This window comes from Mobula hypostoma, chromosome 25 (assembly GCF_963921235.1).
Source record: "Mobula hypostoma chromosome 25, sMobHyp1.1, whole genome shotgun sequence".
Classification (NCBI taxonomy): domain Eukaryota; kingdom Metazoa; phylum Chordata; class Chondrichthyes; order Myliobatiformes; family Myliobatidae; genus Mobula; species Mobula hypostoma.
Window position 1 is genome coordinate 25,556,831 of NC_086121.1, and position 23,608 is coordinate 25,580,438.

General features: G+C 42.4%; 1 protein-coding gene across 4 annotated transcripts in view; it reads left to right on the plus strand.

Annotated features, from left to right (window-relative positions):
- Window positions 1-10,400, plus strand: part of padi2 (peptidyl arginine deiminase, type II) — a 45,002-nt gene extending 34,602 nt beyond the window's left edge. For all 4 annotated transcript variants that reach the window (XM_063033004.1, XM_063033003.1, XM_063033005.1 and 1 more), the window contains 5 exons: window positions 21-168; window positions 4,467-4,560; window positions 6,679-6,755; window positions 6,838-6,969; window positions 7,962-10,400. In XM_063033004.1, coding sequence (XP_062889074.1) covers window positions 21-168; window positions 4,467-4,560; window positions 6,679-6,755; window positions 6,838-6,969; window positions 7,962-8,195 — 685 coding nt within the window. In that variant the 3' untranslated portion in view covers window positions 8,196-10,400. The remainder of the gene's footprint in view (window positions 1-20; window positions 169-4,466; window positions 4,561-6,678; window positions 6,756-6,837; window positions 6,970-7,961) is intronic.
- The last annotated feature ends 13,208 nt before the right edge of the window (window positions 10,401-23,608 follow it).

The window sequence follows — 23,608 nt, forward strand, 5'->3', positions numbered from 1 at the left end:
ATTTTAAAATTCTTTTCCAGTTCTTCTGGCGGGAGAAAGATATCAAAGGCCATTCAGGACTTTTTGATTGCTCAGGAAGTGCAGTCTCCTATTGTGCTGTTCTCTGACTGGTTGGCTGTAGGTCATGTGGATGAGTTCATGACCTTTGTTCCAGCCCCTGACAGAAAGGTAAGCAATGCATTTCTACTGAGTGACTCTGGTTGGGGTTGGATTCATACTTGCAATGCCCTAAGGAGAAGAATAGCAGATTGGTTACAATACTGAGCCTTGGACTACATCTAAATACCACAATGGGAATTGGGAAATGCAAATTACAGATTAAATAATCTATAAGGAAATTTTTAAAAGTTAAGTATTTGCAGTGGTAAGTATGGAACTATCAGTTTGTGAAATATCCTGTGAAGAAGGCCTGCTCTCTTTACCCAGACTGGCATATTGTACCAGCAACACTCAGTTATCATTTGAAAAGTCAAGCAAACTATCTAGATTAAAAAGGCATTTCCAGATGGGCAAAAAATGTCAAAATTTGCATTAATGCCCACACTCTGTGTCACAAAAAACTGTGGGTCAACTGTTTAAGAAAAATAACAGGATGGCTTGAGTCACAAAAATAGATTGAGGTACTTTTATTTACCTCAAAACAAGAAAAAACTGTAAGAAAATACTATATATAGAGCCAACCTCAGACTAAACACAGAAGGAAAAAAAAACCAAAGCCTTGGTAACCTGAGGCTTATAACTGCTAAGCCCTTCCCCCAGACCAACCAAAAGCTAATTAACTCAATTATCCAATTAAAGATGGTATTCTCCACCATCAGCACACCGGTGCAGGTTGCTGCTGCCTTTATATGAGACAGCTCTATGCTGCAGCTCTGTTTCAGACCCAGTCACTATTACAGCTGGGGATGAGTGTTTTACTGAGTGTGCCATGTGCCGTCCGTAATCAGTGACGGGCCTTCGTCACATTACCACCCTCCTCTCCTGCAGCGGCAATGTTTGGCAGTCTTGACAGGAAGTCCGCTGTGATGTTCTCCTTGCCTGCTTTGTGCGGCACACAGAACCTGAAAAGTTGAAGTTCCAGGTACCACCTAGTCACCCTGGCATTCCGATCCTTCATTGTCTGGATCCAGGTCAGGGCTCTGTGGTCCGTCTGGAGGTCAAACTCCCTCCCAAGAAGGTAGTACCTGAGGCTGTCCAATGCCCACTTGATTGCCAGACACTCCTCCTCGATTGTGGAGTACCGGGTTTCATGGGGCAGAAGTTTCCTGCTGAAATATAAGACAGGATGTTCCACAATGTCCACTGCAATCTGCTTAAATGGGGTGGTAATCACTGGCATGGATTGGAGGGGTGCTTAGTCTGATTTACGGACAACACTGGTTTCTTGACACTCAGGGCACATTTTGCAATATGTCTGCATGTGAGTGTACATTGAAGGCCAAAAAAATTGAGAGGCCAGCCTGAGATATGTCTTATGGTGACCTAAGTGTCCTGCCCAGGGAATGGCATGTGCAAGGTGTAGTTCAAGTGACCTGCAACTACTTGGCACTACTAACCTCCTGTTGCCTGGCTCCTCTCCCTGATAAAGGATGCCATTGTGAAGGATATACACTGAACCACCTACCTGGGCGGTGTAATTAGCAGAGGTTAAGACCTTGGTTAACAGAGACTTTAACAAAGGATCAGACTGTTGCAACATGGTGATGTTTTCCAGCACTTCCCACTTAACATCTGACACAGCATTTTCAGGCATTTCACAAGATAAAGGTGTACCAGCATGTTTCTCTAACTGCCATTGCCCACATGTCTTTCTGGGCCCTTTGGTTCCAGCATTGCACAGACTGCCACATAAGTCTGCCAAAGGTTGTACTCCAGACTGAGCTTGGATTTTTGCCTGGGACCGTGTCATGACAAAACAAGAGACATGCATTTTTGGTTCTGACCCAGGTTCACGAGCATTACAGAGACTTTCACCCCTGCTTAGGAGATCATACAGAACAGGCAAATCCCACCCCAAAAACATTTCCACTGGTAAATTCTCCACCACCCCCACTGTCCATAATCAGTGATGGGCCTTCGTCACACTCTGTAAATGGATTTTACAAAATAAAGTTAGTTTATATCATTTAAATAATGGAATGCAGATTACTCTGGATGGGGTGAGTTGGTAATGGAATGAAAAGGTTTTCCTGATTAACTTAAATGGAATAAACAACAGTTTCTCATTTCTCCCTCCCCCCCCAGCTACACATTGATGAACCTAATCTTACCTCAGCGATGGTACACTACACAGAAGCATAAAAAACCTACAGCACAATACAGGCCCCTCAGCCCACAAAGCTGTGCCGAACATGTCCTTACCTTAGAACTTCCTAGGCTTACCCATAGCCCTTTATTTTTCTAAACTCCATGTATTCATCCAGGAGTCTCTTAAAAGACCCTATCGTTGCCACCTCCACCACCGCCCATTCCACGCACTCACCACTCTCTGCATTAAAAAAAAACAACTTGCCCCTGACATCTCCTCTGTACCTACGTCCAAGCACCTTAAAACTATGACCTCTCTTGCTAGCCATTTCAGCCCTGGGAAAAAGCCTCTGACTATCCACACAATCAATGCCTCTCATTATCTTTTACACTTCCATCAGGTCACCTCTCATCCTCCGTTGCTCCAAGGAGAAAAGGCTGAGTTCACTCAACCTATTCTCATAAGGCATGCTCCCCACTCCAGGCAACATCCTTGTAAATCTCCTCTGCACCCTTTCTATGGTTTTCACATCCTTCCTGTAGTGAGGCAAACAGAATTGAGCACAGTGGGGTCTGACCAGGGTCCTATATACTGCAACATTACCTCTCAGCAATTACACACAATCCCACGATTGATGAAGGCCAATGCACCGTATGCCTTCTTAACCACAGAGTCAACCTGCACAGCAGCTTTGAGTGTCCAATGGACTTGGACCCCAAGATCCCTCTGATCCTCCACACTGCCAAGAGCCAAGGCCCATCAGGCCCATCCCTCCACTTCTTCATCCAGGTCATTTATAAAAATCACAAAGAGTAAGGGTCCCAGAACAGATACCTGAGGCACACCACTGGTCACCGGCCTCCATGCAGAATAAGACCCGTCTACAACCACTCTTTGCCTTCTGTGGGCAAGCCAGTTCTGGATCCACAAAGCAATGTCCCCTTGGATCCCATGCCTCCTTACTTTCTCAATAAGCCTTGCATGGGGTATCTTGTCAAATGCCTTGCTGAAATCCATATACACTACATCTACTACTCTTCCTTCATCAATGTGTTTAATCACATCATCAAAAAATTCAATCAGGCTCGTAAGGCATGACCTGCCTTTGACAAAGCCATGCTGACTGTTCCTAATCATATTATGCCTCTCCAAATATTCATAAATATCTTCTCCATCAACTTACCAACCACTGAAGTAAGACTCACTGGTCTATAATTTCCTGGGCTATCCCTACTCCCTTTCTTGAATAAGACTACCTCTTTTTTGTACTATTGTTTTGCACAGTCTTCACTGCCTTGTATTTGTATAAATCTACTTTTTATGGGTCCTGAATCTATGTCTGTGATGCTGCTACAAGTTTTTTTTTCAACTTGTACCCATATCTTACTGTACTTGTGCTCATGACAATGAACTTAATACCAAACATTATGGTGGAACATCTTGGAAGTTCATTCTCAGCACCACTGAAACAATGGAAACAAGAACCATGTAATAAACACTCACTGAAAAAAAGTAACACGAGACCTAGGGCAACTGGAAGAGGGGCTTAAATTACTTCGAACTCTGAACGTTTCCACATTTCAGTTAATTAAGAGGTGGAGCCCCCCCAGCCTCATGGTTCCCCCTTTCAAGATTTCCCAAGCTGTTGAAAGAGATTGAAGTCAAGAAACTATTTTGCACTACGCAGCATTTTTAGGCATTAAATGAGTGAATCTTATTAATTAATTCTATTATGCACTGGACATCTGGAATCCAGTCTGATTTCTTCACAAGTATGCCACACATTGCAATACCCAACAGATTTTGTGCTGTGTTGCCTGTGATGTAGGAATCAGTACAAAATTTGCGTAAAATTCTGCTACACATACAGGGTTTGAAAGTGTTGCAAGACCTGTAGAGTTGAGACTGGTTCTGATTTTAAAGTATCTGTCCATACCTGCACCATTGCCACGAAATCTGGCAAGTCGATATTCCCCAATATAGGTTCCCAGAGGGATCACACCTACCCATCATCCCTGCTGACGTATTCAAAGCCCCATGAATCTCTTTGCACCACATCTCCATTTCTATTTTGAGTATCTTTTCCTTTATCAGAATCCCAATCAAAATTCACTCCAGCTACCTTTTTGATTAATTGCTCCTTTATATCCTGTCGGGCATCAATCGAAGATTCTGTGCAGAGTCTTTGGATGTTAATATTTTCTTCACAATTTTGTAGGGTTTCAGGCTTCTACTGGCCAGTCCAGATTCTTGCTACAGGCTGTTTAAGAAGCTCAAGGAAGAAGGTTATGGAGAAGCCCTGATGTTTGAAAGTGAGTCTCTACCTAATTGTAGCATTACATGCGTAGTCATGCAAATCTCAAATCTTTCTGTAGACCAAAAAAGTAAAATATTCTGGGAGTATAGACTCCCAGCCCTAATCTGATGTTCTTCTAGTGGAGGGAATTCAGCAAAGTTTTACCAGAAAGATTCCCAGAAGGGCAGGACTGATGTATGAGAGACTGAGTCAATTTGGGTTATATTTGCTGACATTCAGAAATTTGAGAAGGGATCTCATACAAAGTTCAACAGGATTGGACAGACTAGTTGCAGGAAGGATGTTCCTGAGGCGAGGGGTCACCATTCCCAGGAAAGTGGTAAGTCATTTTAGATTAACACGGGAGACTTCTCCCAGAGAGTGGTGAATTGTGGAATTTATTGCCACAGAAAGCCATAGAAGTCAAATCCTTAAACATATTCAAGGAGGAGCTGGAAGTTCATGCAAGGTACAGAGAGATCAATGCTTGTGGGGAGAAAGATGGAACATGAACCACGATCACATTTAATAGCAGAAAAGGCTCCAATACCAAATGTTCTATTCCTGTTCCAAAATTTTGACGTTTCTCTTTCAATGCACAAATCAATATGCATTAACCTTTGAAAGTATTCCTAATTATTATGAATAAAGCATAAACCATTGTGATGATATCAAACACTGTTGTGAAAGTGAAATCCCAAAGGGCAGAGGAACGATAGACAATAGGTGCAGGAGTAGGCCATTCGGCCCTTCGAGCCAGCACCACCATTCACTGTGATTATGGCTGATCATCCACAATCAGTATCCAGTTCCTGCCTTATCCCCATAACCTTTGATTCCGCTATCTTTAAGAGCTCTATCCATCTCTTTCTTGAAAGCATCCAGAGACTTGGCCTCCACAGCCTTCTGGGGCAGAGCATTCGATATTTCCACCACTCTCTGGGTGAAAAAGTTTTTCTTCAACTCCATTCTAAATGGCCTACCGCTAATTCTTAAACTGTGGCTTCTGGTTCTGGACTCACCCCTCAGCGGGAACATGCTTCCTGCCTCCAGTGTGTCCAATCCCTTAATAATCTTATATGTTTCAATAAGATCCCCTCTCAGCCTTCCAAATTCCAGAGTATACAAGCCCAGTCGCTCCAATCTTTCAACATATGACAGTCCCGCCATCCCGGGAACTAACCTTGTGAACCTACGCTGCACTCCCTCAATAGCAAGAATGTCCTTCCTCAAATTTGGAGACCAAAACTGCACACAGTACTCTAGGTGTGGTCTCACCAGGGCCCTGTACAACCACAGAAGGACCTCTTTGCTCTTATACTCAATTCCCCTTGTTATGAAGGCCAGCATACCATTAGCTTTCTTCACTGCCTGCTGTACTTGCATGCTTGCTTTCAGTGACTGATGTACAAGAACACCTAGATCTCGTTGTATTTCCCCTTTTCCTAACTTGACTCCATTTAGATAATAATCTGCCTTCCTGTTCTTACCACCAAAGTGGATAACCTCACATTTATCCACATTAAACTGCATCTGCCATGCATCTGCCCACTCACCCAGCCTGTCCAAGTCACCCTGCATTCTCATAACATCCTCCTCACATTTCACACTGCCACCCAGCTTTGTGTTATCGGCAAATTTGCTAATGTTATTTTTAATTTCCTCATCTAAATCATTAATATATATTGTAAACAGCTGTGGTCCCAGCACTGAACCCTGCAATACCCCACTGGTCACCGCCTGCCATTCCAAAAGGGAGCCATTAATCGCTACTCTTTGTTTTCTGTCAGCCAGCCAATTTTCAATCCATGTCAATAGTCTGCCCCCAATACCATGTGCTCTAATTTTGCCCTCTAATCTCCTATGTTTGGACAAAACAAGTTTGGGACTTTCACCGCACAGGATCTCAGATGCAGTGACAGCAGTCACAGATGGGCCAACATTCAGGAATTTGAGCTAAGGGGTTGGTTTTCCATTGAGAGCTGATAAACAGAAGCATGGATAGCTCAAGGATAGCTCAGGCAAGCTTCGCAAGATGGAAAACAGTTCATATGGAACTGTCAGTCTTACAGACTTGTCTAAAAGGTAATACAGATCTGGTTATGAAAATATTGCCTTTGTTTTTCCAAATTAGAACAAAATGGGAAGCAAGTCAAAATTAATGAAATCCTGAACAATCAAACGCTGCATGAGATGAATGCTTTTGTACAGGTGAGTCACCGTAACATTATAATGGTGTAATTGCATAAGATTGATAGATAATTGCTAAAAATTTTCTTTGTTTTATTCTCAGCAATGTATTAATTGGAACAGAGATGTGCTGAAGATGGAATTGGGATTAGATGAAGGAGATATCATTGATATTCCTGTTTTGTTTCATCAGTTGAATTACTTGACAAAAGTTTCAGCTTACTTTCCAGATATGGTAAGTGAAAATAAAACAGATCGCTGGAAGAATGCAGCAGGTCAAACAGCATCTGTGGAAGCAAAAGGTACAGGCAGATGTTTTCAGTCAAGGCCCTGCATCAGGACTGAGAGGGAACAGGAGCGAATGCCAGTGTCTATCAGTACAAGGAGGAGGAGTGGGGAGTGGGATTGAAGCTGGCTGGAGATAGGTAGAACTGGATGAGGAGGAGATGATGGGACCACATGGAGGAAGGTGGGAGATAAGAATAACGGGAGAATAATACTAGGTGAAAAGCCAATGTGAGAGGAAGAGCAACCAAGGATGTGGGTTACCTGAAGCAGGAATATTCAGTGATCCCACTCAGTGCTAATGCAGGGTCTCAATCTAAAATGACAACATACACCTTTTACTTCCACAGATGCTACTTGACAGGTTGAATTCTTCCAAGGTTCTGTTCCTTTACCTTCTAGATACCAGCATCTGTAGTCCCTTCTCTTCATGCTAAGTGACAACTAACAAGAATGGGACCTTCAATCCCACTATCTGCATATTAGCTGATTAAAGCTGTTTAAGAGTAATCAGTATGTTACCTACACGGGGAAACGCCTGATCTTCGCTCAATACTTCTGTATGAGCTGATAAATTGTAAATATAATGTGGGATTATAGTTCAAGAGATGAGTAAATCTTTGGATTTGCAAGCTTTGCAAGAACACACCGCTTTGTGTCCATAACCTAATGTTACACTTGTTTTGCACACTATGTTGGGGGACGGGAGTAGTGAATTCTGTGTCCCCCTCCTGTCCACTCTACTCTCTAAACCCTTGTGCATAATTCTCAATTATTATTTTCCAATCTATCATTCTCTAATCTTTCTCTTGTGATTTTTGTCTTTCACTCATTTATCAGCCATCACTTTGTCACTTTGGTCGTCAGCTCATCTTTTTAATCATCATTTGTGTCTAAAGGTTGTACAACTGAGTAATATGGATTTCTTTTGTGTCTGGTCAGGTGAACATGATAGTCATTGGCAAATTCCTAGGCATTCCAAAGCCGTTTGGGCCGCTGATAAATGGAAAATGCCCACTGGAATCTGCAGTGCGTTCGGCACTGGAACCACTTGGCCTGGATTGCACCTTTATTGATAATTTCGACTCCTACCACGTACGCCTTGGTGAAGTTCACTGTGGCACAAATGTCCGTCGGAAGCCATTTACTTTAAAGTGGTGGAACATGGAGATATAATCAGCAGCTGCAGTATCCACAAGGAGTAAAGTCTTGTTTTATTTTTCATCTTGGGCTTTGATAAAGTGTGACCTGCTGAAATGGTCACCACTCTTTGACTTGGAACCTCTGCTTATCTCTTCTCATGACCTTAAAAGATGCCACAGATCCATTTTCGAAGCTGTCCCATTCACCCAGTTCGTTTCCTCAATACTCGGCCTGGGAATTGAATCATTTGACCTGGAAGTGGGAATTGTTACTCATTTCACTCAGTACCAGGTGCTTCACTGGAGCCGACCCAAAGTAAAATTACACTCACGGTAAACTAGTGGCATTGGTTCAAGAGAATTCTAATCATCCCACGCAATTGGTACCAGATTTTTGCAAAAACCAATAGCTTCAAGCTGTTAAGATAGCAGTGGTAGTCTTTCATACTGATGATTGACAGCTCAGACCCTCACAAATGCTACCTATACATCCCTGGGGTTAGAGAGGCAAATACACTTTCTGGACCTGTTGATTCACTTGGAGGACAGTGTTCATGCTAAAAAATCTACTTATGTATATGTCTTTGGTTCCTCGAATCAATTTTTGAGCAATCCTTGAACAAAATGGTCTACACTCCTGGCCAAAGAGAAGACAGTGTTCTTTAGAATGTATTAAGGATATTGTACTTCATAAATCACTGCTATCTTCCATCCTTAAAATGTCTTTTATAAACAAAATATTTCCAGTCTGGTAACAAAGGTTTGTAGCAGAGGAGGAGGATGATGGTCTTTCAGAATCAATTTCTACAATGCCAACTCTTTCTAAAACTTGCAGAAACTTAAATCAACTCAATCACTCACTTGATGGCTGACCAACCCCAATCCCCCATTTGGGGCCTATCAGCTTTTCCTTCCTTCAACCCCTGACCATGGTTCATGAGGTTATAATAGGAAAGTCATATTAACTAACAAAACTGATTTATTTTCAGTACATGGTTGAACGAGGGATCACTGCAAATAAAGCAATCACCAAGTGATGAGTTGGTGGATTTGTCCATCTGAGCAACTCTGCTATTCACATTGCATAGCTGGGGAAAAGATTACTATGGATGAAATAAAATATGAACATGGGTGGAAACATTAGAAATTGATTTAACACTTCCCTCCCTAGCATTTTTCATTACCAATCCAACAAATTTTAACATCACAGAAACTACAGTAATGGGTTTAAATCCACTTTTCTTGAAGTTCTCTGCAACACTGCACCTTCTGTTCTCATATCTTTCTCATTCTTCTTCTCCTTTCTTTCTGCAGACAACCAGAAGGGACAATTGTGCTGATCTCGCCAATTATCCCAATCTCACAGAGATTGATTTGTTCACTTACATTGTTTGGTGGCTCAGCAAATCAAAGCATTTTTGGAAAAATTTTTAAAAGTGTAATGGCTTCTTTGTAATGTTTCACTGCTGAGGCTAATGTAATGGCTTCTCTGTTATATTCACTGCTGAGGTAATGGTTTCTCTGTAGCAGCAATATTTGGGTTATGGCTAGAGATAACGGGGCTTTGGAATGCAGGGGTTAGCCAATGAGGAAATGTTCTTCCTTGTGTGTCTGGGAGCCGGGTTTTTCGCGGTATTTTGTCGAGGAGAGATGAAGAGGGAAGACGCGTGTGGAGGGAGCTGGTAGACCACTGGACGGAGTGGACTGGGATCTGAAGATTGGTGACGTTCGGAGGAGACTGATGGTGGAAGAATGATTTCTGAGTGAGCTCCAATGTAATTTTGACTGTGACTTGGGCCCTTTTTGTTTCTGTTTATTTTCATTACTAACCCTATAGTCAGATTGAGATTCATAAAGTTCTATCATTTAATTGCATATGGTGTACTGTCTGATATTTTGCAGTGGGGGTTCGTAACTGGGGTTACATTACACATCATCCACACAAACGTGATTACCCAGTTTGGCGGGGCTGAAGGCTGATTCCCTGAGACGAACGCTAGCTGGACGAGCCTGAGGGTTACATAAGGAAGCAGCGGTTGTCCATTTTCCTGCTTGGAAATGTTCAGCCTTGCCATAAATCCTGCTGACATTTATCAAAGTTGCACTTGCCGAGCTTTTGCTCTCTATTTTATCTTTGCTACAAGTTAAGCTAAACTATGCACTCAAGTTGCATGAACAGTAATAGATTATCTTTCTTCTTCGCTCTGGCTCAAGGATTGTGAGAGCTACCATTGAGCCCAAAGCTGGCAAATAAAATTCTCTTTAAAATTTTGGATTCAGTGTCCTTTCACAGACTGCACGGGCACACTTTGGCTTTCAGTTTTCATCATCCATGGTCTCAAGGTGGCTGACAGCCTACTGAAACAAATAGAGCATACATAGCTTTGGGAGCTTGTCAATATGGATTTTAAAAGGAACAAAGGGGTGGCCACAGGAATTCCTACCAACCACAATGTGTTTCAAAAAGCTATTGAAAAATCAGGCACCCTAGATACTTTTAACATCTTACAGAAAATACTACAGTCTTGTGGTTTGGAGGTTTGCATGCTTCAATGACCCAGAAAGCTATGTTGGCTGGAGTCAGGACTTTATGCTTCGGCTCTTGGTAGGGCACGTGCCCAAGTGGTTAAGGCGTTCGTCTAGTTACCTCAGCTGTGGCAGCGTGTTTGTGCCCTTGAGCAAGGCACTTAATCACACACTGCTCTAGTCTGTGTGAGGAGTGGCGCCCCACACAGACTTCCAATCTGCCCCTTCTAAGGCATGAAAATGCCCGACGCAGGCCTCTCATGGTCTGAGTCGACGTTCCCTCCCCCTCCCTTGGTAGGGTTGGGCTAAACAGTTTAAAGGCCAGAGGCCAGACTAAGCGTGGTCCACTTGTCCTACAGGTTTGGGGGTTCTGACTGGTAAAACAAAACTATTACGGAAACAGCAATGAGGAATCCTACATTACATCTGTGTGTGATGGCATTCCTGAGTTTCCACCTGGGACTTGCATGGCTGACAGTAGTGAAAACAGAGAGGAAACTATTGGCATGATGAATGAAGCCCTAAACAGTGCCAAGACCAAAGGCCAAGGACAGAGAGAGATGGAGGACCTTCATTGCTGCCATAAACGCCAGTAGGTGTAACAGGCAGTACGTATAGTAAGTTTCTCTCGTTCCTATAACAGACTTCTAATTTATATCATTACTGTTCAAATTTAGTGGTAGGGTGGAGATACGTCTCTACCAAAGGTGGTATAAGGCGCTCCTTCCCTCTGCTATACTGCAGAACACCCTAGGGCAAGGTGTAGCACCTGCTTAACCACCCCCCCCCACCCCATCAGGGTCGCGTGAAGCCATGGGAGCAGCTGGTGCAGATCATGTCCTGCTGATGCAACCACTGACGCCAGGCAGGCAAGCACTGAAGAGTATTGGTAATGGCTGGGGTCACCCGCCTTGTACAGAAACTGCCCAGAAGAAGACAATGGCAAACCATTTCTGCAGAAAAATTTACCAAGAACCATCATGGTTATGGCCTGTTTCTGTGCTGTATGGTTATGGAAAGACAATGATCGCCTACATCATATGAAACAGCACATAATGAGTGGATTGTTCAAGAGTTCTGTCAATTTGCTGTCTGCAGTCTGTGCAAGTACTAAGAAGTTGCCTGCAGCAAAAATGCACTTAAATCAACTCCAGCCATATTAGTTGAACAGATGCACCGTAAAGACAATTGCAGTCTTCTCACACACAGAAAATAACATATTTCTTTCTCCCTGTATGTCACGACAAACAAATAAAACCAAGCTGAAGAATCTATGAAAGGGGTGGTTTATGTAGAAACACCAGCAAGACTAACCCAATGATAATTACTCATCTCCATTCTTCAGCTCAGTCATGTAACCAAATCATAATGCAAAGATCATATTAGTCATGGCATTTTGTAGGGTGCCATTTCTTATGTTACAAATTTCTACTACTTACAGTTATGCTTTGATTGTAGTGTTTACTTGGTTTAATAAATTACAATGTGTTGCTTTGTGAACTTTGATCAGAATTCCCCCACTCTGGAAAAGTGCAGGTTGCAGACATAAGTATGAACCATCCACCATTTGGCCTCCATTGTGGAGTCTGAAAGCCCGAAAGGGGAGAAAAAGATAGAACAGTGCTTGGGAGAAGAAAGGTCGGGGTGGTGGTGGGGGGGTCCATGGTCCTGCAGCTGCTTCTAGTTTCATTAGAGCACATGGAAAATAGATGGTTGGAGACTTGTACTGAGGATTATATCCCCTCACAATGTAGGGAAACAGCAGGATCTTAGGATGTAGGAAATATGAAAGGACTATTTGCATCCCTTGCTGCAGTGTGGGGATCTGAATCTCTTTTTGAGTCAGAATGCAGCAGCTCTGGCGGTAAACTGTGCCCCATGTCCCTTTCTTTCCTCCCGATCTACCCAACTCCCATCACCCCGTCTCCTCCCCTTCCTCTACCCTCTCTGTCTGAAAGGCTGAGCAGCTTCATATTATAAGGTATCAGCATCTCAGAGGATAAATCCTGGGCCCAATATTCTGATGCAATCACAAAGAAGGCACACCAGAGACTTGTAATTCATCAGAAATTTGAGGAGATTTGATACGTCACCAAAGACTAGCCAATTTCTATAGATATACAGTGGAGAGCATTCTGCCTGGGTGCATGACTGCCTGATATGGAGGTTCCAATACAGAGAATGAAAAGACGCTCCAGGGAGCTATAGGCTCACCCAGCTCCATCACGGGCAATAGCCTCCAACCATCATGGACGTCTTCAAAAGGCAATTCCTCAGATGGCATCCATTCTTAAGGACCTTCACGTTCCAAGCCATGCGCTCTTCTCATTAATATCGTCAGGGAGGTGATACAGGAGTCTATGATCCACACTCAATGTTTTAGGAAGTTTCTTCCCCTTTGCCATCAAATTTCTGGACATTCTATGAACCCACTAACAATACCTTACTATTCCTCTTTTACACCATTTTAAATGTAACTTATAGTAGTTTTTAATATTTTGTACTGTACTGCTTCCACAAGAAACAAAAACAACAAATTTAATGACAGGTCAGTGATAATAAACCTGTCCTCCCTTCGGCTCTCCTCCCCCAATACTCGCATCTGCCATCTCCAACTCCTCCTTTTATTTCATACTCCACCTTCTATTGGACTCCATCTCACAGCTCCTGGCATCAATTCCACTCCCCCCTTCCATTTGCCTATCCCATCCTCCTCACCGAGATCCTCCTATTACCTGATAGTTTCTTACTCCATCCCTTCCCTCCACCTTTTTCTATTGGTTATCTCCCTTTTAGATAAGATGAAGGGATCGACCAGTACGTTTACTCTCCATTTCCCTCCATCCAAAGGTACCAAGTTTCTCGACCAGCTGTAACCTGGGATGATACCAAGTCACACACAAGGGAAGTTACAGGTACCGAAGCAGTCATGAGACAAATTATTCAAGTAAGAAGGAACACCTGGAAGCATTTCAAGACTTCTATAATAAAAATACAAAACAGGTAGGGCAGATTGGAATCAATTTGCAGGAGACAATCTCTATGTTAGTTAAGAGCTTTTAGAACCTGTAAAGAACCTGTTACTAATACAGTCAGGCCAAGATTTGATTTGGGAAACCCAGACAAACAGAAAGTAATAAATATCCACAAATAAGAAAGGTGTAAAATGATAGAGCTGCTGGAAGAAGGCATGTCAATTCTGGCAAGACTAGAAAAAATGCTCAGTACTATTAGTTAAACAAGCCTCGTAATTCAATTTCTGGATCCAAGAACAAAAAGTGAGAAAGTTTAGAAGCTATTGAAGTTTGGCTGACATTGATGTATATGAATATATTTGTTTGTGGGACCAATAATGTATAGAAATCTTCTCCTTTCGATGGCTTAGCAGTTCAGCAGCTTCAGCAATATGGGTTTAATGACGGTGTTTAACTGAATGGAGTTTCACAGTCTCCCTTGACAGTTTAACTTAAGGTAAGTTATCAAGGTTAAGTGGTTATACTGTAAAGTCAATTAACCACAATTCGTATCTAGCACACTGTGAGAAATCATGGGTAGAAACTTAAAATTGACTGTACCATTCATTCAGAAATACAAAAACCAACCCAAGACCAACTTATTTACCTACTTCCTCCGAAGAATTATCAAGACAATGTTTGAATTTTTACAAGTCTAAGTTCTTTTCAAGGTGCTGATAAGCTCTGAGTCAAAGATAACATTCCCATGCTAACAAAAACCAAGGGCAAATTCAGTCCATGGAGTTACTTGGACACAGTTCCATTAAGGAGGAATCCTTTTATATTTCTTCATTTTTCAGGATCTGGACCTCATTGTCAAGGTCAACGTCTATTATCCATGAAGATAGTATCTTTAACCACTACAGTCTCTCTGATGAAGTTGCTCCCAGTGTTGGGGAGCAAGGAGTTTCAACCATGAAGGACTAGCAATATGCTACAAGATCAACATGGTTGCGTTCCTATCCAGAAGGCCCCTTTTTTCCTGTTAGAGGTTATAAGTTTGAGAGGAGCTGTCAGTGTAGCGTGGACATGTACATGGTGGAAAGGCTTAATAGCAGTCATTTACCATAAAATACCTGGCCTCTGACCGGCTCTTGTAGCATTGATATTTATATAGTCGATTTAGTTCAGCTTCTGGTCAAAAACCCAGGATATTGATGGTGGGCGAGTCAGAGATGTTGATGTCATCTGGTGGTTAGGGTTTTTCTTGGAGATGGTCATTACTGGGCATGTTTGAGGCACAAAAAGTTGTTTGCCACTCACCACCTGTAATTGAATGTTGTCTAGTTCTTTGTGCTGTTTTGTTTGCTGAGGAGCCACAAGTGCAATTGAAGATTATGCATAGTATCATAGAACATTTCACTTCCAACTTGAAAGGAAGGTTATCGATAAAGCAGTTGAAGATAATTAGTAACAAAGCCCTGAGGATATCCAAGGGTTGAAATCAGTGACCTTCACAAAGACAATCTTCTTTGTGCAAGGAGGTATGACTCCATCCTTTGAAGTGCTTTCCCCTGAGGTCACTGACTTCAGTTTTACTAGGACTCTTCCATGTTACACTAGGTCAATTAACACCTTGGTATCAAGGACAGTCACTTACCTCTGGCGTTCAATCCTTACCCAATATGGACAAAGCAAGTGACAAGGTCCGGAGCTGCTTCATAACTTGAGATGTTGAGAATGGGATTAATTCCTCATCAGGGAGTGAAGGTCATTGATGAAGCAGCCAAGCCTAGGATTGGCCCGGGAAACTCCTACAAGAGTTGCCTTGGCTGAAATGTGTGTTAAATTACTATAGCCAAGCAGCACAGAAACAATCAGAAGAACAGTATATTCATCAACACTGATTTATAATCACAATTTTTGTCCCCTCTGAAGCCTATTTTTCTTACACACTGATTTAAGGTACATCTGTCACCTATATGCATCATATTTCCATTTAAGTAAATTCACACTCACCCTCATCCTGATACAATTTCACATTATCATTCGCAACAAGTGTTCTCCATCCACCTGCCATCACATTGTCCTTTCCAGAGGTCATGGGGATGGCACTTGTGAGTGAGGTGGTGGAACAGGAAGGTGGGAAGAGAGGAAGAACCATTCAAACAAGTTTGTAATCCCCTTTAATTTTAGAATTTTAACTGAGAGTTTAAAACTGTGAAACTTTTAGAGTTGGCCAATTAGCAAGATAATACATTAGTTACATAAGATAAATGCTTCCCAAGCAGGTACTTGGAAAACAATTGATTTATCTTTACTTCAAATACTACTATAGTCTTGATACAAGTATGTACTGCACTACATTGAATGAAAATTGCAATAAACGATCACATTTTCAGATATTAAGTTCTTTACATGTACAAAATAGACTAAACCAGGTGCCAAAATTGATTTTATAATTTACAAATAATGTTTCTGTATTATCTGTATAAGTAGGAAAATGCTGAGTGGGAGATACGGAAAGTGTATTTACATTGTGATATGAAAAGCCCTATCAACTCCCAGAACAGGTTCCAGTAAAAAGTCCATAGAATATAGAATAGTACAGCACAGTACAGGCCCTTTGGCCCACAATGTTGTGCCGACCCTCAAACGCTGCCTCCCATATAACCCCCCACCTTAAATTCCTCCATATACCTGTCTAGTAGTCTCTTAAACTTCACCAGTGCATCTGCCTCCACCACTGACTCAGGCAGTGTATTCCACGCACCAACCACTCTCTGAGTAAAAAACCTTCCTCTAATATCCCCCTTGAACTTCCCACCCCTTACCTTAAAGCCATATCTACATAAAGAACATATTTGATTGTCGTATTTCAGTTCCTGATTTGAATACTCTGCTTCTATTATTGAGTCATTAAATAGTCCTTTTTGCCTGAAAGGTGAAACTTACAATTTATCGGAAATGGGTAGAATTTATAGATGTTAAACCAAAATTCAATAAGATTGAAAAGGTAGCCACAAATTACAGTTTTTGCTTGGGAATTGTGCATCCTTAGAAAATTTTGTACTTTGTTTCAAATATGGAAAAATACTTCCTGCATGATCTCCAAGCCATACAGCAGATGTAGAAATGTATCAAGTTTGTTTATGGTTTCCAAGTTCAAATCTTGGAGCTCCCATTTAACAGCATAGTGCAGTTTCATCTGAAGGACTGTAGCAGTTCATTATGGAAGTTCATCACCATCTTCTCACAGTCAACTACAGATGGTCGATAAAATGTCTTGTCTATGAGACCCACACCTCACAGTTAATAAAGAGATTTTTGATATGGTTTATATATAAAAATGATTAGCAGCATAATGTACTAATGCAAATAACTTAATTTAAAATAATTCCCTGCATTTAATTCAGTTCCTTCTTTCTCACCCAAAGGTAGCATGAGAAAGCAGAATCCATTACTTTTTGTTTTCTCAGCTACTTTCATTTCCCTTTGATATCAGACTTACAGTTGTCTATTAATGTGTGCAGGTGAGGGTAAAAAGATATTTTACATTTGGTAGTTCTCATCACAGTGGGTAACTCAGCAGCTTCCAGCTCTTTGCTGCCTTTTACCTCAGCCTCTATTTGGCTGCAAGGTAGCAAAGCTGTAACTGGGCTCTCTCCTTCGCCAATACCCTTATTTTCAGGTGCCTGTCCCGTGTTAAGTATCTATACTAACAATTGGGTCAAATAGGCACCAATCAATAACACACACACAAAACATCAGAGGAACTCAGCATCAGGCACCATCAATCTCTATAATGACATACTGTAAGTACAGATTAGAACATTAGAGCATTATAAAGTTTTTGACAAGAACAGATCATTTAGCCCAACAAAGCTTGCCAAATTCCTATTCACATAGTGTGTTGAAATAAGGCAAGTCTGTAGTGCAGGCCTCTAGTTGCTCCTATGCTATGAAATAAAAACAGAGGAAGTTTCTTTTAGGTATGGTGTTTTTAGTGACTTCCCCAATATAGCAGTGAGATCTGACAATGATCACCAGTAGTTGCTTGAAATGCGTAAGTGAGAGGCTGTGTGAAAAAAGAGTCACGGGAGATCATAACTCTCAATGAGAACAAATACAATTCAAAGTTTCATTGGAAAACTTGCTACCTCCACTGCCAACCCCATACAAGTAAAATTGAAACTAGTAAAGTTAAAAAACAGAAATCACACTGGAGATGAATTATGTATGCTGTGCTACTGTTGACATAATTCTTGGAGAGATTTTATTCTGTGGGAAAGCAAATATGAATCTTGCTAAAAAGTCAGGTTGAATTTCTTGACCAGCACAAATCAATCCCAGATGTGGGAGCATTTTACTCTACTCTTGGCTAAGGTAACTCTCAACTGCATTATTCTTTTGAAAGGCTGTTAAGAAATGTTAGTCAATTTTATTGTCATGTGCACAAGTACGGTGGGATACACGTACAATGAAAAACTTGCTTGTAGCAGTCTCACAGGCATGTAGATGCTCTTCTGAGAAGAGATCAGGACCCTAAAGCCATAATCATGTAAGGGCGAACAAGTCAGCTGATAGACTGAATCAGCCTGAAACTTGAGTCAGTCAGCCTCAATTTTCTAAATAATTTATAAGAACCAACTTTGTTCATACAGCAAATGTAAATCAACAACATCCTAAAACCAAATAGTTTTGACAGTGCTCTTAGAATCAGGAATAAATTCTGCTTTTACAAGTATATTTTAGTATTGTTTTATACAATAAATATTGTACATAAAATCAAATATCATTTAGCTGCCTAGCTTACCAAATCTAAAATACTCTTCATTTTATTAGCTGATTGTGCATGATAAAGTCATTAAAGACAAGTGAAAATTATAATGCAAATAAAAAACATGAACTCTTCATTGCACCCCTGCATTAAAATACATGGACGTTGGAATGGCAGCAATTCTGGTTTAAGAGAAAATTAGCATAAGTTTTAGCCAATTTCTCATTGCTGAACATCTTCATGCTACATGTTTTGAAGGGTTTAGGGAGCAAGTTGGATGTGACTTGCTCCTATAAATTAACATACAACCCAAGTTATTTGCATTAGCATTCAGCATTCCTTCCATTTCCATTAAGCGGGTAAGCTACTGTACCCACATCCATGTAAGTTTCAGAGTGTTGACTATCTACAAGAGGCACAACGTCCTGGAGAAGCAGCACTAACTCTGTGTTGGCAAAATCCTCCAAAGCTTCAGGCAGAATAAGTGAACCAGCTTTAGCCTCCTCTCCCAGCTCAACACCCCTGGCACTCAGACTTTAACCATACACAGCTAGGTTCAATGGGTCCAGACTTGTTCACATGCTTCTGAACAGGCATTCTACTCAGGGTTCCATCATGGCAAGAGGTTACAAGAACCACAGAGGAAGCACTTCAGGGATGTCCTTTAAAAATGTGCCATCCTCGGCAAATGGTGGGAGCTACTGGTCCATGATCAGTATAAATAGAGAAGCAGCACTTGAGGTGACACTGTAAGTCTTGAGCCTCCTTGTGAGGACCAAGTGGAAGCCCGGTGAAAACAACTGGGTCTCCCGTACTCCTTACTCATCTGCCCTCCAAAGAGCCTCCATCCCCAACTGAGGTCCATTCCGTAGATCCTATATTGGTGTCATGAGTCATCTCAGAATCCACACAGCTGGGCTAAAGACAAGTCCTTCTTAACCCTACTGGACTGCTATAGAAGAATAATTAACACAGTACCATGGTTGGAATCATAGATACTGATTTTTGAGTTTTTCATTCCATGTGGAATGATATTTGGTGCCCACTAGACCAGGGGTCCCCAACCTTTTTTGCACTGCGGACCGGTTTCATATTGACAATATTCTTGCGGACCAGCCGACCGGGGGGTGGGGGGGAATGGTTGCCAACGGACAAGAGTAGCAGTCAAATACATTGTGTTTACCCCGAGAAAGACTACAATGACCATGAAGAAAACAACAGGAATTCTGCAGATGCTGGAAATTCAAGCAACATACATCAAAGTTGCTGGTGAACGCAGCAGGCCAAGCAGCATCTATAGGAAGAGGCGCAGTCGACGTTTCAGGCCGAGACCCTTCATCAGGACTAACTGAAGGAAGAGTGAGTAAGGGATTTGAAAGCTGGAGGGGGAGGGGGAGATGCAAAATGATAGGAGAAGACAGGAGGGGGAGGGATAGAGCCGAGAGCTGGACAGGTGATAGGCAAAAGGGGATACGAGAGGATCATGGGACAGGAGGCCTAGGGAGAAAGACGGGGGGGGGGTGACCCAGAGGATGGGCAAGAGGTATATTCAGAGGGACAGAGGGAGAAAAAGGAGAGTGAGAGAAAGAATGTGTGCATAAAAAGGAGTAACAGATGGGGTACGAGGGGGAGGTGGGGCCTAGCGGAAGTTAGAGAAGTCAATGTTCATGCCATCAGGTTGGAGGCTACCCAGACAGAATATAAGGTGTTGTTCCTCCAACCTGAGTGTGGCTTCATCTTTACAGTAGAGGAGGCCGTGGATAGACATGTCAGAATGGGAATGGGATGTGGAATTAAAATGTGTGGCCACTGGGAGATCCTGCTTTCTCTGGCGGACAGAGCGTAGATGTTCAGCAAAGCGGTCTCCCAGTCTGCGTCGGGTCTCACCAATATATAAAAGGCCACATCGGGAGCACCGGACGCAGTATATCACCCCAGTCGACTCACAGGTGAAGTGATGCCTCACCTGGAAGGACTGTTTAGGGCCCTGAATGGTGGTAAGGGAGGAAGTGTAAGGGCATGTGTAGCACTTGTTCCGCTTACACGGATAAGTGCCAGGAGGGAGATCAGTGGGGAGGGATGGGGGGGACGAATGGACAAGGGAGTTGTGTAGGGAGCGATCCCTGCGGAATGCAGGGGGAGGGAGGGAAAGATGTGCTTAGTGGTGGGAATGACCATGAAGCCTTGCGCCAGCACTAGTGCATATGCGTGACTTGCGCATGCGTGCACGTGCCGATTTCTCTTTTCTGCAAATCGTTTTTGGCGATTCTGTATGTGGGGGGGGGTGTTAATCACGACCGGAATATCGGTGATAAGTGACTAATACACTCAATTTCGTTTCTAAAAGGGCTTATCTAAAGAATTTAATATTAAACACACAGCACACATTTTCCTCGTATGAATATAGCGATAAGTCAATTATCAGGGGAGGACAGGGGAGCTTGAACTAAGTGTTGAACAAACTTCCAGTAGAAGTGGTAGAGGCAGGTTCGATATTATCATTTAAAGAAAAATTGGATAGGTATATGGACAGGAAAGGTATGGAGGGTTATGGGCCGAGTGCAGGTTGGTGGGACTAGGTGCAAGTAGCGTTCGGCACGGACTAGAAGGGCAGAGATATCCTGTATCCATGCTGTAATTGTTATATGGTTGTATGAGTAAGTCAATAGCATCATAACACTTTAAGTAACATTAGGATATTAAACACACAGTACATACTTTCCTCGTATGAACATATTAAATCATTGCAACACACCAATATCGCTGAATCAGTGGGAGCCCTGTGTTGAATACTTGTTTTCCTGCAACAACATGGTCCTATCCAGGGGTGATGGGAGACAGCGATACTCGAAGGGGGTTCCTTATGTCCAGTCTATTCCGCAATTTAGTTTTCGTTGCATTCATAGCAGAGATATGTTGGAAATGGAAGCAACGTTTTCAGTGCCTCCGTGGCTATCTCAGGATATTTAGCCTTGACTTTGATCCAGAATGCCGGCAGAGATGTTATGTAAAACATACTTTTCAGCCCGCCGTCATTTGCAAGCTCGAGGAGTTGATCTCCTTCCCGCTCTGACATGGATGACGCGCCGGTAATGACCACGCGTGCGTTCAAGTTCCACAGTGGGCGTGACAGGGAATGAGGAGAGGTGCAGCTGACTCCTATCACCAAATCATATCGTTTCCTTGCAGCCCGGTAGTGCATACCTTGCAGCCCGGTGGTTGGGGACCGCTGCACGAGAGAACACATTAATTTAATTTTCTTCAATTTTTAATCCATCACTGAGCAAACCTCCTAAAAACTAATCCGAGGGTTGTATTTATCCTTAATCCAGTTACCTCCTACAGACAGCTATAGTGAAAGAAAAAGAGGAAGGATACATCAAAGAGAATAATGTTCAGTTCTTACACTCATCACACAACAAGGAGCAGCATTTAAATCAGATGATGATCATTAAATAGACCATTATATTCTAATACTGCTGGCCTGTGGTGTAGTGGGTTCAAATCCGGCCAACTCCTTGCACGTTTTCCATCCATGCTGGGTTGAGTGTCCAGCTTGCAACTGAGCCTCGTAAAAAACAGATAAAAATACTAAAGAAATGGCAAGGTTGGCACACAAGGTGCGGAAGGGAATAACAACGTAACAATTCTAATTTACAATGCAGGATAATAAGCAAATCTTGAGGAAAAGTGATTGGACTTTGCAAAACAACAGAAGATAATCACACAAGATACAAGCCACTCCTTTCTTGTTTAGGGGAATAAATAAAATACTAAAGTTTATGAGGCATCATAACCAATGCAATTATTTGTTCAGAACAAGATATTTTCGTGAAAAGCTGTAACTAACAATCCAGAATTTGTGGTTACAGTTTTTATGTCTGTATTCAATATAAATTGTAACTTCATCACCCCATTTCAGTTTTTCCTATCTCCATAACTTCAATAGTTATAATTGATCAACAGGAAGCCAGTGCTGCAGTCTCTTTACTAACATTATTGTTATTTTGTACATGACTTCTTTCTCAACAATTGGTTATGGAAATACTGTGGCTAATATACGTTTGTACATTTACACACCCTCTGAACCTAATGAATCACAATAAAAAAGAAAGAACTATAATGTAGCCAATTCATATTAACCACTGATATTCAACTGAGGTTAAAACTCATTGTGAGGCTGTTAGGTTTACTCAGTATTATGCTGATCAGTAAATTGCATGCCTGCTGAAGCTTCCAGCAAGCCTACACCAGCCAAGGGAAAACAGATACAATTTGGTGCATGCAGGTTAACTAAGGAAGCACTTTAGGAATTCTGCAGGTGCTGGAAATTCAAGCAACACACATCAAAGTTGCTGGTGAACGCAGCAGGCCAGGCAGCATCTCTAGGAAGAGGTAGTCGACGTTTCAGGCCGAGACCTTTCGTCAGGACTAACTGAAGGAAGAGTGAGTAAGAGATTTGAAAGTGGGAGGGGGAGGGGGAGATCCAAAATGATAGGAGAAGACAGGAGGGGGAGGGATGGAGCCAAGAGCTGGACAGGTGATTGGCAAAAGGGATACGAGAGGATGATGGGACAGGAAGTCCAGGAAGAAAGACCGCGGGGGGGACCCAGAGGATGGGCAAGGGGTATATTCAGAGGGACAGAGGGAGAAAAAGGAGAGTGAGAGAAAGAATATGTGTATAAAAATAAATAACAGATGGGGTATGAGGGGGAGGTGGGGCATTAGCGGAAGTTAGAGAAGTCGATGTTCATGCCATCAGGTTGGAGGCTACCCAGACGGAATATAAGGTGTTGTTCCTTCAACCTGAGTGTGGCTTCATCTTTACAGTAGAGGAGGCCGTGGATAGACATGTCAGAATGGGAATGGGATGTGGAATTAAAATGTGTGGCCACTGGGAGATCCTGCTTTCTCTGGCGGACAGAGCGTAGATGTTCAGCAAAGCGGTCTCCCAGTCTGCGTCGGGTCTCGCTCAGGGGATCTCCCATCCACTGCTACCAATCTTATAGTTCCCACACCTCGCACTTCCCATTTCTACCTCCTACCCAAGATCCACAAACCTGCCTGTCCTGGCAGACCTATTGTCTCAGCTTGCTCCTGCCCCACTGAACTCGTTTCTGCATACCTTGACACGGTTTTATCCCCCCTTGTTCAATCCCTTCCCACCTATGTTTGTGACACTTCTCA